The 14,294-nt window shown below is 36.3% G+C and overlaps 1 protein-coding gene across 1 annotated transcript in view; it reads left to right on the forward strand.

The window, feature by feature from the left end:
- The window catches only part of LOC107559495 (collagen alpha-1(IV) chain-like), a 68,430-nt gene that overhangs the window by 35,702 nt on the left and 18,434 nt on the right, over positions 1-14,294 (forward strand). The window contains exons 2-13 of the mRNA XM_016243343.1: positions 9,270-9,329; positions 10,348-10,437; positions 11,224-11,268; positions 11,454-11,498; positions 11,609-11,671; positions 11,827-11,880; positions 12,062-12,088; positions 12,581-12,658; positions 12,787-12,849; positions 12,950-12,985; positions 13,086-13,124; positions 13,406-13,495. Coding sequence (XP_016098829.1) covers positions 9,270-9,329; positions 10,348-10,437; positions 11,224-11,268; positions 11,454-11,498; positions 11,609-11,671; positions 11,827-11,880; positions 12,062-12,088; positions 12,581-12,658; positions 12,787-12,849; positions 12,950-12,985; positions 13,086-13,124; positions 13,406-13,495 — 690 coding nt within the window. The remainder of the gene's footprint in view (positions 1-9,269; positions 9,330-10,347; positions 10,438-11,223; positions 11,269-11,453; positions 11,499-11,608; positions 11,672-11,826; positions 11,881-12,061; positions 12,089-12,580; positions 12,659-12,786; positions 12,850-12,949; positions 12,986-13,085; positions 13,125-13,405; positions 13,496-14,294) is intronic.

Raw genomic sequence — 14,294 nt, forward strand, 5'->3', positions numbered from 1 at the left:
AGAGAAAAAAATAAAAGGGGCTCTAAATTTTCCGCGCCCACTCTATATATATATATATATATATATATGTTGCATTGTATGTTTTGCCCTTCACAATACAAACTACAGAGCTTTGATCATATCAGTAATCATTTCATATCATTTTATAACTTTGGGAGATATATAGTGACAAATGATATTTATATGTATTTTATGTATAGGTTGTTAAAATGTTAGAATGATCTCACTAATTTTCATTACAAGCTGTCAGAATTCCATCTTACTTTTGACAATATAAATATCAGCAACTGCACAAAGTTGTATATTTTTGCATAGTTTGGGCACCTGACACTGATATGTTTTTTTTTTATCATTGAGTATGAACTCCATATTCTTGCATATCGTACTATATGAGCTATATATATATATATTGTCTATGAGTTCAGTAAACTATTCCAATGGTAGTTATGCCTCCAGTTAATGGAGTGAATCACCTTTCTGAAAAAGACATGGTTAGTTTGTTTACTCTAGATGTAGATAAATTGCATTTTAGAAAGCATTTATTGTTGTTCGATTTTATTGCTAATTTAAAATATATTATTAAAACAAACACCTTTGTAGTCTTTCTTCATTAAAGTAGATATGAGCTTTTAATACTATTACTTACATTGAAATAGAGTGCAATAATCAGGCTCCGGAAATAAAAATCCCATTCATTTTCATCATAGAGGAATAGATTTTGAATGATAACTTCTAAACCTTTACAGACAGACTTATACTATGAACTGACATTGCTAATCGATGGTATATGTTTTTGTTGAAGCTGTTAGTCTGCAACTTATTTTTATTAATCACGTTTATAAAAGTGGAGCAGTCCACCAATCAGAGAATAGAAATTAGTAAATTGAACTAAAAGAACTCTTTAGCACCCACCCACTCCCATGAAGCACTGTGCATGATGTAATGAATGCAGTCTCCCTCAAGCTCCCCAACTACTTAAATATTTGTATGCATTTGCATATTTTGCAACATGTAGAAAATGTTGTTTCTATATACACAATGAACATCTTTAAATCAATCATATTATATTTTTCTTATACCGAATGCAGTGGATTAAAACATCTACCAAATTCCTGTAAATGTAACATGTCCCACCCATCCTTTCTGAAATATTTCAAAAATGTGAATCAATCAAAAACTGAACTGGAACCAGCACATATGAATTGAAAAGGACTGACACACAAACCACCCATGCTTTTTTCTTCTTTAAATCAAAGGTGATGAAACCCCATTCCAGCCTATAACGGACATGCTTCATAGTCAGCTCAGTCCTGCTTCTCCATATTAGGAGCATGGCCTAGTTTCTCACACAGTAAACTCTGACTGTTACTTTTATGGGCAGTTTGGATGTTTCCCAGCCTCAGTTTACATCTTAAACCTAATATGTTGCACTTAGCTTTGACTTGCTAATGCCATCTTTAGCAGAGCCCTGTTTAATGTGGTAACACTATCTTAACGGCCTCCATATGGCGACTGTAATCGGAGGGCTGCTGACAGGAATGTCATGCTGTAAGCCTGATTTTGCTGCCCTGGTATGGTGTGTGAGAAATAAAGACCAGACATTCTCAAATCCTATTGCAAATGTCAGTTTATTGAACATATGAAGGGTTAGCACGTTTATCGCAGTGTTTCTCTCAGTGTGTTTCTATCTGTAAAGGAAGGAAGCACCCCTAAGCTTTACATATATGAGCAGCAAGAGAGACTGAATGTTACATTTGGAAAGCTTTTGTTTAAGTTGTTGTTGTTTCAGAAAACATAAACAACAACAACACTCTGATACTCTTTAGTTAAATGACCCACCCAATAAGTCACCGAAGTAATCAGGCAATCTTCATGAAAGTGACCTTATGTGTTTAAACTGCAGAAAACAATCATGTGACTGTCAGACTAATGCTCTCTCATGCTCTGCACAACTGTCTGGTTGTCCACTTCAGATCAACAATTCCATACAAGGGTTTCAGTTATGATGGCTCTAGTGGCACCAAATGGAATTGCAAAGAATATTACTTGCTGTGTTCAAACATGTTGCTACTGTACATCGGGCCACTCAGAGGTTTGACCACTTCAGGTTTGACAGAAATGCAGTGCTTTTTTATTATTAATACTGTTATAATGTTGTTAATTTTTTTATTAGATTTTATTTTTCGCAATTTCTGTTTTCACTTTAATTTTAGTTTATGTTTGAGTAAGTTTGTTGTGTGGTTTTGTCATTTTTTAAAATAGTTTTTTATGTATTAGTTTTAGTTTGTTCAGTATTAGTTATTTTAGTACTTGAAGTTTAACTAAATTAAACTTTTGAAAAATATTTTATTTAATTTCAGTGAACTTTTTTTTTTCTTTTTGAGTAATGAAAATGATAATACATTAATTATGTACACTGTGTCAGTGTTGTTTAATCATGATATGTGGATGACATATTAGTTTAATATTAGAAAATGACAAACTTCATTTTGAAAAGCTGATTGTGAATTTACAAATTTGTTGCCATAAATTAAAAAAAGCCTTTTTGTTATATTACTTTTTATCTTTCATGCTTGAACAACAGATCATATAATTTTATTTTTGATTGAGATTTAGAATTGTTATGGGTATTTTACAGTAATGACATCTCAATGGGTTTAAGGCAGTGGTTCTCAGACTTTTTTATTCAAGACAATATTCCTATCTAAGCTGATTTGTTCTGGTATTTCTGTTCAAATAAATAATCTCAAAAATACGAAGTTGGTTTAATATTATACATCTTTATTTTGTAGTGTTTTTGGTGTATATTTTTAGCATTGTAATTAAGATTATGTTAAAATAACTAATTCAATAAATAATTAAATAACTGATTGGAGCCTCCTGAAAGTTTTGCAAGGCCACCTAATGGGCCCCGGCCCCTGGTTTTAGGAGAGCAAGCTGAACTAGATACATCTTTAATGCATCATGCTATTGTGAATTTCAGAATATAAAATGAACTGTATCTTTTAATGCAGCAGAGATTATGAATGTTTGAAGGTTTGTCAAGGCAAGATTCATGTGACACTTCTGCCCAGGCAAAAGATCTATTGATAAATCATAATACAAGGTTAACTTAAAAAAGAACCATTTATGTGCTTCCAATTAATGCCTTAGTGAACAGCATTAGCTGACCTTTCAGGTTATATCTGAGATTCATGCATCAAGTCACCAGTATAGATTAACAAGAAATGTTCTCTCTGTTACATAATGCATATGCCGTGGATTCTTTTATACACTAACTGTTTTACAGTTTTACTGGACAGCTGGTATCAGTCTTCCTTCTTTCCACTGCTGTATCCTGTCAATGAGAAAGGCCAGCCTGACATATGACACAGGCTGCTTCTCTCTATCTCCTTCTTGCATACATTATACATATCATCTGTCTTCTGCACTGTTTAAGCAAAAGAAAGTCTGTACCAGCTTCTCAGTGCTGAAATACACATGGAAGGAAGCCAAACCGACAGAATCCACCCAAACTGTTTGTACCTCAGGGATTTAGGGGCTTCATTTCACAATCTTTTTGACTATTTTACACTCCCTGCTCTTGCTATCTGCACTCATTAAGTTAAAATACTGAGAGTTGTCTCAAAGTGGCCTCTAAATGCTCCCTCCTAAAACACCCTCCCTGCAGTTTTTAATTGCATGTGTACTTCCCACTCCTTCTTCACCTATATCTTTTTAACATCTGCTTGCAAATTTCTTAATTTTTCTCAACCCTTGTGCTGTGCTGAAAATTCTTTACCTAGTTTGGTGTTCTCTCATTATGCTATATTATCACCAAAACTTGGATTCAATCTTTTTTAAACTGTTTTCTTTCAATTAGCACAGGTTTTGTATTTCTTTTTGGAGCGGATTGATCATGGGCATCATTGATCTGAGCTTATGCACCCCAGTTTTTGAGTGAAAAATCATTATTTGTGGTCAGTAAGTCAGTAAGTTTTATGTCTAACATTAACATTTTAGGGGAAAACAAAAATCCTCTCCTGGTCAATATGACTGGAACACAACATTAGGGTCAAATCAAGAAAAAAATCTGTCAATGGGTCAGAAAAATAAACTTGCTTTCCCTTTGAATTAAGTATATTTTTCTCGCCCAATTCACACATCGCTGGGAGTTTGATTGACAGGCGATCTGACCAATCATAATGCTGAATCTGTCATTTGTCTGACAAACAAACCAGACAGGAGAGTAGATTTACGTTGGTGGACTTGAACTTGAAAAATTGTGTGTATTGACATCTTTCCACAGTTGAAACAAGATACCTTCTGATGTTCATTCATGTTTATTTTGTGCTATAACTAGTAAAGAGAAAGAGATGATTGGTTCACGTGATGCTTGAACTGAGGCGCTACAGCGATCTGTCACGACACGTTAAAGAGCCACAAAACGCTATTTATTGCTTGAATTTCTTAAAAAATGACAGAATTTGAAAGCTGAGACTTTGTTTCATACCAAAAGTAACCTGCTCTGTCTTGTCTGTCAGTGCATTGTCAGTTTCCTCTTTGATCCACAATGTATTTTTTGTTGCGTGAGAACATGATGTGTGATGTGAGAGCGCCATGGCTTGTCGGATGTAGCAACAGTAACTAAGGGGGGCGGGTCTTTGTGAAGAGTCAATTGGAAGATATTTGTCTTGTTTTAAGCTTAAACTCACTTCATTTTGATTCATTTTCCAGAAAACAACACTTCATATCTTATGTCTTTTGGCTTGTATCTTGAATCGTTAGATATTTGCACTGGAAAACAAAATAAAGTAAGAAAATCATTTATTTTTGCAGTGAAGTTAGCTATTGTCCCATTGATGAAGTAAATAGTCAATCATAGTGGTATTTATATTTCACTGTATCTATATTTGACTGTTGCCTCCCAAACATTGTCACCTACCTTGTTACATATATGTGAACACAACTAGCTCAAGGGAGACGAGAAGAAAAACAAATGTTAGAAATGGAAACTGGCACACACAACAAAACAAGCAATTCGAATGAGTTCATTTCAAATGATTAATCATTTGTTTCCATGCATTCATGGAAAATAAATCTGTCCAACATTTATTTATTTTTCTCAAAGAGCCTAAAAATCATAGCTCATTTAGAAATGAATGTCTATACATGTTTATTATACAATCTGTCGAAGCCTGAAACCAATTATCAAAGTCGTTCCATCCAAAATATTAGCAAATTAATACTAAAAGCCAAAGAAACTACATTAGGGTTTGTGAAACAGCCTCCTTTCACGCTGACGGTGTCAAATATCTCGCTTTTTGTACTTTAAACAAGCAGAAAGGTAAAGGTGAGGACAGGTTGTGTCTTTGTGTTTTCATGCCTGATTGATTTTCTCACTTTCACGGGTTGTTTGTTCTGAGAGCAGTGCATAGACACCCTAGACAAAACCAGAAGAGAGCTGGCTTATGTATCATGGGCCAAACACAAAGTCTCACGATAATGATTTTGAAAGCAACTCACATTTTTCATGTCTATAAAAAGCATTTGTTGAGAGTTTTATCAGCACTCTTGTCTGCTTTTGCTATTTTTCGGCTCATGTCATGTTTGGGTTTGTTGGGATGCAAGACTGACCCAAGAAGGAAAAACAAAATTCCCATTTCAAAGCAGTTCCCCTGCTGTGCCGATCCAAGCTGCAGATTAGCACGCTGTGGTCTGAACCGGGCGTAGCCATCACAGGATCTCTGTGTGCTAAAACATACATTCGAACGATAAAGCAATATATACACATGTACAGAGATCACACTACTCATGCGTATCGGCAGGGGTGGGATCTGACCTCATTCATGTGTTGGAGAAAATGGAATGTCTGATCCTCAACAGATCTGACTTTGGCCTTCAGAGATCTGCTGGTTGTTTCTAACAGGATGAATGAATTACTGCCACTTTCCACGAAAAGAGTACAAAACTTAAGTTTAGCTTCTAGAAAGACTAGTTGGACATACTGTTCAAAATCTATGCTCTTTTATGCGTGCCAAGGATGCAAATTTAAAAAATAATTGTATTTCTTTGATGCAAAGCTGAATTTTCAACATTATTACTCCAGTCTTCAGTGCCACATGATCCTTCAGAAACCATTCTGATATGCTGATTTGCTGCAAAGGAAATATATATTTGTCAGGATTATGTGATTGATAGAAATTGCAACAGAAAAACATTTGTTTGAAATAGAAATCTTTTGTAACATTATAATTGTCTTTATTGTCACTTTTGATTAATTTAATGCACCCTTGCATAATAAATGTATTTGTTTTGTTAAATTTGTTTCAAAATAAATATTTATTTAATCATTTATATGAGTGTTTCTCTCATTATTTAGAAATTGGACTGATATTACTCTACCTGTTTTCTCACCTTGCTGAAAAAAGTAATATAATATAATATAATATAATGACAGGGAAATCATGCAATAACAGTATTATACAAAAAAGTGAATTATCTAAACTAACTTTTTTTACTAGTTAAAATGTACAAAATAAAATGATTTAGTTCAATTTAGTCAAATTATCACATATAATGGCATTGTTGTACTTTTTTAACTGTTGCATACAGTCAAAAAGGCACATGCTTAAATGAGCTAATTTTCAAACTAACCTATTTAATAGTTTTGACAACAAAAACAAGTGTAACAGGACAGTGCCTACTTGTTTTAATGGACTGACTGACTGTTAAGATGTAGGTCAGCACTACGTTAAACAGTTCAAAAACAGGCGTGATATTGTGTGAGTGTGTGTGTGTGTGGGGGGGGGGGGGTATTTTCCTTACAAGACATCCAGTTCCCTTGCAGAAAAGGATAAACTTTTGTAAGCTTGTCTGTGAATTGCTGGAAGAATGTCTCTCATTGGCACTGAGATTGCATTAGGGATGTCAGATCTGTCTGTTCACATACAGAAATTACACTCCAGGGATATCAAGCTTTTGTAAAAATGGCCAGTTCAAAAACAGGGTCGTGATTTGGTGGGGTGGTGTGTGTGTGGGGGGGGGGGGGTATTTTCCTTACAAGACATCCAGTTCCCTTGCAGAAAAGGATAAACTTTTGTAAGCTTGTCTGTGAATTGCTGGAAGAATGTCTCTCATTGGCACTGAGATTGCATTAGGGATGTCAGATCTGTCTGTTCACATACAGAAATTACACTCCAGGGATATCAAGCTTTTGTAAAAATGGCCAGAGCAGGTCACGCCCCAGGTGATATTTGAGACCGAAAGTAGTGATTCTCATGGTCCTCAGCACCCACATGCTGATTCAGTTGGGCCTTTAGGAGGGCTCATGGGTGGGGGCAGCACAGTCTCAGGCCGACCCCGGCAGCTGCTGCTAGTGCTCACATTGGTTCTCCAGATGTGCAGACATTTGGCTGCCTGGCTCACACGTGAGCGAGAGAACGGCTGCAGTGATAGAATGCGTGGATGGAAAAAATGGGTTCCCAGGATCCAGTGCCAGGCCTTTATTTGAGTCATAACAGGTAAACAGGTCTGTTCCATTCTTGGCCTGATGCCCTGTTTGAATTTACAGGTCCCTCTAAGGTATCTGTCATTTTTCAGGATAGACCAAACAATCTGTTTTATTTTCACGGTAACATATGCATGTACTGTATATCCGTATGCAGTATATATTGTGTGTGGTATGAAGATTTTCTGTATACATCAGTTCTAATTGCTAAGATTCATGGGGACCATAGTAAAATTTTATGGGACCTCTCTCTTTGGGGTGAATGATTAGGGAACTATAGCTATCTCCTGTATACCTATAAAACAATAAGCTTGACTTGACCTTCCTTTTCCATTTAACAAATGAAGTCGAAGAAATATCATCTGTAATTTTTTAGCATTCTTTTAACTTATATCTACACAATTAACTGTAAAATAATAGAACAATTAAACTGAATCTTTAAATCTTTTATTAATTTGTTTACAGCAACCCTCCAAACTAACCGATTTATTAGAAAGAATCAGACTTTCAAGCTCTACACATAGAGAGAATCGTTTAGGACAAACCAATTCATTAGAATGAATCAGACTTTCCAATGTTGATTATGAAAGAGAGGAGCGCTTAGAACAAAGCAATTCACCAGAATGAATCAGACTTTCCAGCGCTACATTGGAAAGAAAGCTAGTAAGATTGTTTGTTTACGTCTGCTCGTTCAGAAGTGATGGTGCTTACGCAAGTTAACAGTGTACAGTGGCTTTTGGTTGCGTCACTCACACCAATAATCATTGGGAAAAAGATTTAGATTGTTTCTGGAAAAGCTACACTGTTTTGAAAGCAGTTGAGCTACTTTTCAGCTACTGAAAATGTAGGCGAGTTAGTAGCATTGGAATTGTTAGTTAGTTGTTTCCCAACACTGCGGCAGGATTCAATCAAGACGTGAGTGATGTGATGTGTAGCCAAGTGTCCCATACTCAGAATTTGTGCTCTGCATTTAACCCATCCAAGTGCACACACATAAAAGTGAGTAGTGAACAAACACACCCAGAGCAGTGAACAGCCATTTTTTTGCTGCAGCGCCTGGGGAGCAGTTGGGGGTTCAGTGATCTAAGGGGTTCAGATCTCACCTCAGACTCAAACCCACGACCTTTGGGTTACAAGGCGGACTATCTAACCATTAGGCCACGACTGCCCCTAGGCTGTTATGCACAAAACTACTATTACTTCACTTTACGGTTTACTGCATTATTTGCACTGGTGGTGTTGTGCATGTTGCCCCTTTAAAGTCTCCAAAAATATAAAGTGCTGTTTCATAGGGACAACACAAAAAGAGCAACCTGTGTCTATATGTAATTGAAATCTTTTAAATATACTTTGGCTGAGTGAAATCTATGTAGACTGCTTCTCTGTGAAATACTGTCTGTGGTATGTGGATTATTAGACAAAAAATGTCTCAAATATCTCACATCTTACCTGTTACTGTACGAGAAATAATCGTAAAAATGAGACAAAACTGCACAATGTAAGCAAAGAAATGGTGGTCACGATTCTTATTTACATTTTTCAAAGTATACATCAAAAATGTTTTGCATATATTAATTTGTCATGTTATTTCCATATCATTAGTATTCCGCCAGCTTTGAATTACTGGTTTTATGCCACCCTTGCGTCGCCCATAATTTGGTTCAAAGCTCTTGTCCTTGAAAGCCATCTACTCTGTAAACCTGTTGCTGATGCCAATATTATGTGTTTACTGCCTCCTAATGGTTCAGTTTGGAACTTCACAGTCATTTTCTGCTTGCAGGGTGGATGCTCGGGGTCTTCATGTGGTGGATGTGACTGCAGTGGTGTTAAAGGGGCGAAGGTGAGTATGTTTTCCTCTGCTTGCTCCTTTATAGCTATTATTTCTGTCAGACACCTTCACTTGTGCCATATATTACCTTATGGATGCATTTCCTAATGTCAGAGCGCTAAACTTCAAGATTCAAGATTTTTATTTGTCACATACATGGTTATATAGGGAATATATGACCAGCAGTGAAATGTAAGTCGGGTCCGCTCCATGGACAGTGCAATTATTAAAGAATACAAACACAAGAAAATTATATATAAATATAGGTATGGAAAAAGTAAGATAAAAAATAAGAATAAAATAAAATACACAGGACAGTATACTGTAGGCTTAATAAATATTTAGATGAGCAGGAATGTACAATAGAAGAATGTGCAAACAGGTTGTACATGGGTAGTTACATAGCAGCAATAGAGGTAAAAAAAAAGTAAATAAATAAAATATTACAGAAATTGCTGTGTGCAAGTGACAATGTCTGTATATTAAGTGTCTTACTGATAATTAAGTGAAATCATGTTGGTGTTAAGAGACTGAATATGAGTTTAGGTGCCTGATGGCCTGGGGGAAGAAGCTCCTCCTAAGTTTCTCGGTTTTTGCCATCAGGCTGCGGAAGCGCTTACCAGATGGCAGCAAAATGAAAAGACCGTTACCAGGGTGGTTGGAGTCCTTGATGATTTTAACAGCTCTGTTTTTGCTGCGTTTGAGGTAGATGTTCTGTAGAGAGGGGAGAGCAGACCCTGAGATGCGCTCAGCTAAGTGCACAACTCTCTGCAGGGCTTTGCAGTCTTGACTGGAGCTGTTTCCATACCACACTGAGATACACTTTCTAGGGCCCCTGAAACTTACATAGAAGGATCTGTTGCACCATCTAGTGGTGCAATTATGTTAACAGTATATACTCTGTCCTGTAAGATCAACAGTGAATGTGGAATGCATATGAAATGTACTACATAGAAAATGCTGCTTTATTAAGAAAAGGTGGATAACACAAATTTTCTTTAAATCATCATCTTTCGTTCATCCTTATTAGGGTGAGGTTGGGCTCCCTGGTTTGATGGGCCTTGTAGGATTTCCTGGATTGCCAGGGCCCGAGGGCCCCCCAGGGTCAATGGGACCAACGGTAAAGTACCATACTGAAGTCATTTCAAAATACAAAATATCCCTTTTTTGAGAGTGTGTGTGTCCTACATACTAGTGCGGTGCAGTGGATCTCAACTGGTTTTGCTTTAGGTTTTATTGGGTGACCACATGTCCATGCACAAGCGTAACGCCTGATTATTATATAACACTTGTAGTAACAGATTACAGCAGTATTCACACTGGGAGCATCGCCTCGCTCACACAGTATGTGTGAAACCGATGTAAAAAGCACCGTACAGCTTCAGGCACAACAGTGAACGTCTGACTCCATCTACATACCCAAACAAAAATGCTAATTCAATGAAGAATTAGCCTATGTTTTAGAAGCACACTTTAGTCCAGCAATGCACAACACATTAGCCAAAGGAGTGACTTTGTAAGCTAAAATGAACTAACAATGAACAATGCTTTTGTAAAACAATACATTTATAAACAGAAGTTAATGCTATTTTTTTTAAATCTGACAAGTTACATAAATGGTATATTTATACCTAGATTAATAATTCCTAATGCATTAAATAAAGCATTATCCAATGTTAACCGTTTTATTTTGATTTTTACCATTAAAAAGCAATAGGCCTCTTTTTTTGAAAAGCTCATCATGGTCACCCTAGGTTTTACAAATGGTGACCAACACTTTGCAGTTAGGTAAGTCAAGTAAAGGAAACTAACTAACAAATGAACTAATGTAGTTTTCAAATGCAAATGAGCAAAAGCAAACATGAATTGCAGTGTTCTTTCAATATGTTTTTTTGTTTTAACCCAGGGAGATACAGGGGAGTCAGGAGCTCCAGGACTTAAAGGAAACAGAGTAAGTGTCCATAAATATCATATGATAAATAAATATATTATGTTATAATATAGTCATTTTCTGTAAGGCAAATAATAAAGAAAATATTCTTTTTTACATATAATTTTACAATAGCAACACTATAACACTGTATATACATTTAACTTTTACAATATTATATATTATAGAGTTTTTTCTTTTTGTAGGGCCCACCAGGTGTGGCTGGTTTCCCAGGACGTCCAGGTATTCCTGTAAGTTGAACTTCTGTTCAAACAAAATTGATCATCATTCATGAATTTTAGGAAAAACATAAACTCTCTGCATCTCTATATGTTTCTGCTATTGTTTTGATTTTCTACAGGGTCTTCCAGGTCTAGAAGGGGCACCAGGACCTCACGGAATCCCAGGCTGCAATGGAACAAAGGTACACCATGTTTGCTGTTTTTATGAGACCTATACATTTTTTAATCCTTAAAATGCAAAGTGAGCCTATAGGGATAAGCCACTACTTTAATTGTCTTAAATTATTCAGAAAATCCTCAGTGGGATTGAATAGAAGATTTATTTTGTGTGTTGCAGGGGGAGCGTGGTTTTGATGGAATTCCAGGTGTTCTGGGGGTGCAGGGACCACCCGTATGAGTAGTTTTATATCATATATGACTCTAATATGTCAAATGTATATCAGTGCTTAATGTATTGTGCCTTTAGATAAAAATGTACATCTTACATTATGTGTTATAAGTCAATGTATGTTGTTAATCCCACAAAACAAAATATTCCCGACTTAACAAATGTTTTTCTGATTCTTACTCAGGGTTTTCCAGGTTTGAAGGGAGTAAAGGTATGGAACACATTCTAACTTAGTTTTGCATAATAAAGGAATAAGTCATGGACGGCCATATGTTACAGTGATTTTACCACAAGTATGGGGTGCTCTTAAAGTGGTAATTCACTATTGGCTTTTAATTAAAGTTTGCTGTCTATGAAGCAGAAATGCATACTTTTTTTCTTCTGTATCTGTACACATGAATAATTTACCTATACTACTGACATTGTCACAATATAAAGCTGGTTGAAAATTAGAAAGAAGCATAACGTGAAATATGAAGAGTGCCTAAAACAACTGTAACCATGGTCAAATCAATATAACGCACATTCTCGAGTGCATAGTTACTTTTATAAAATGGTGGTAATATGATAAAAGACATCACTAATAATGAATTATATTTTCAGAATAATGAATTCTTAAAAGTAGTAGAGTTCATTAGTTATTGACATGTATCGTAAAAATGGTGTAGTGAAATTTGTGTGTGCTCATATTTCACTCTCATAGGGAGATCCAGGTGGTGTTATTGGAGTACCCATCCCTCTAAAAGGAGACAGGGGCTTGCCAGGACAACCCGGTTCACCAGTAATGATTTTAATGCACTTCTTTTCATGTTGAAAATATGCATTTACTATTGATAACTTCTTATCTGTTGTATATGTTCACATGTTCCATTGTTTCCAAACGTTATCTAATTCTCTTTTCTTTCTTAGGGACAACAAGGAAATACTGGACAACAAGGGCCAATCGGCCCACCTGGACCAATGGGACCTCCTGTGAGTCTAAAGTTAAAATGTAGTTTGTAGCCTTAAGCACAATTAACCAACACCAGTGAACTTGCTCCTGAATCTCACACTATACGATTTTTCTTTGAAGGGAAGGTCTGGTGAACCTGGCCAAAAGGGAGAGCAGGTAACTGTTTCACTCATTTGAAATCTTTTGAATATTTGATAACATTTGAGTCTAGACTTACTGAAATGACCAGCGTCTGTCTTAACTGTCCTTGTTGTAGGGTGACAAGCTGACATTTATTGGTGAGAAAGGACAAAAGGTGAGGAACCATGGGCTCATAAAACATCTGCCATTCGAACCTATAGTGGCACTTGCAGCATATGCTTCAGCCAGGCAAACACAAAGTAATAAACTAGATCTGCCTAAGTACTTCCTGCTATTGAACATGACTGGAAGCTGACAATATGATACAAACAATAAGCATAAGCCTCAAACTCTGTACCCCATTTGCACCCCCCCACCTGTTGCATCACTAAAGCTGACCGCCATTTTACTGGTTTAGTCGCACTAATCATATTATTTCCTGTTATTTTTTTTCAGGGAGAAGGAGGTTTAACTGGTCCCCCTGGTCCACCAGGCAGACCAGAGGAACAAGAAGGCACTGAGACAATTTATATACCTGGACAACCGGTATGGTATCATCGAATATTTATTTGTGGTTTAAAGGGGTCATATGATGCCGCTAAAAAGAACATTATTTTGTGTATTTGGTGTAATGCAATGTGTTTATGTGGTTTAAGGTTAAAAACACACATTATTTTCCATATAATGTTGTAATAATTTACTTAGTTGTAAGGGAATTAATCATTATTAATTCATTCAGGTTTATTTCTAGCTCAGGTTTTAAAAGAACTCGATCTGAGAATTCGAGGTCCACCTGATCAAAACTGACTTTGACTTTCAATAGTTTATACTTTTATCAGCTACTCGGCCAGCGAGAAGCTGATGTCAGTGTATATTACCAATTGAATATGTAAATTTTGTATTCTCCCTGGCCACGGGTGAAATACAAAATTTGATGATTTGTCAGCTCTTGAAAGAGAGGTAATTATTATGAGTAAGCTACGAGCTAAGGTAGCAAGCAAGGATCTTTTGGCAATAGACCAGATATCCAGTGCGTTGTGATTGGCCGAATACCTCAAGGAAATGTTACGCTCCTTAGCATACTGTGATGCCGTCTCCCAGCAGGACGAGACAATACCAATAAAACCCATTATAAACTAGGCATTTGTTGCATCCAGTGGGGACATAATTGCTGATTATAATGACTTATACTGTCTTTTTACACGTTGCGTTGCGTATCGCGCTGCGTAAACATAAAACCATGTCTGCATTTGTGATCGGAGAAACAACAAACAACAAGCGCTACACTGCTCAAAACTCGCGTTTGAATCATCAGTGGCAAATCGTTTAAATATGAAAACGTACT

This window comes from Sinocyclocheilus grahami, unplaced genomic scaffold, assembly GCF_001515645.1.
Source record: "Sinocyclocheilus grahami isolate Dianchi unplaced genomic scaffold, SAMN03320097.WGS_v1.1 scaffold688.1, whole genome shotgun sequence".
NCBI classification, from domain to species: Eukaryota; Metazoa; Chordata; class Actinopteri; order Cypriniformes; family Cyprinidae; genus Sinocyclocheilus; species Sinocyclocheilus grahami.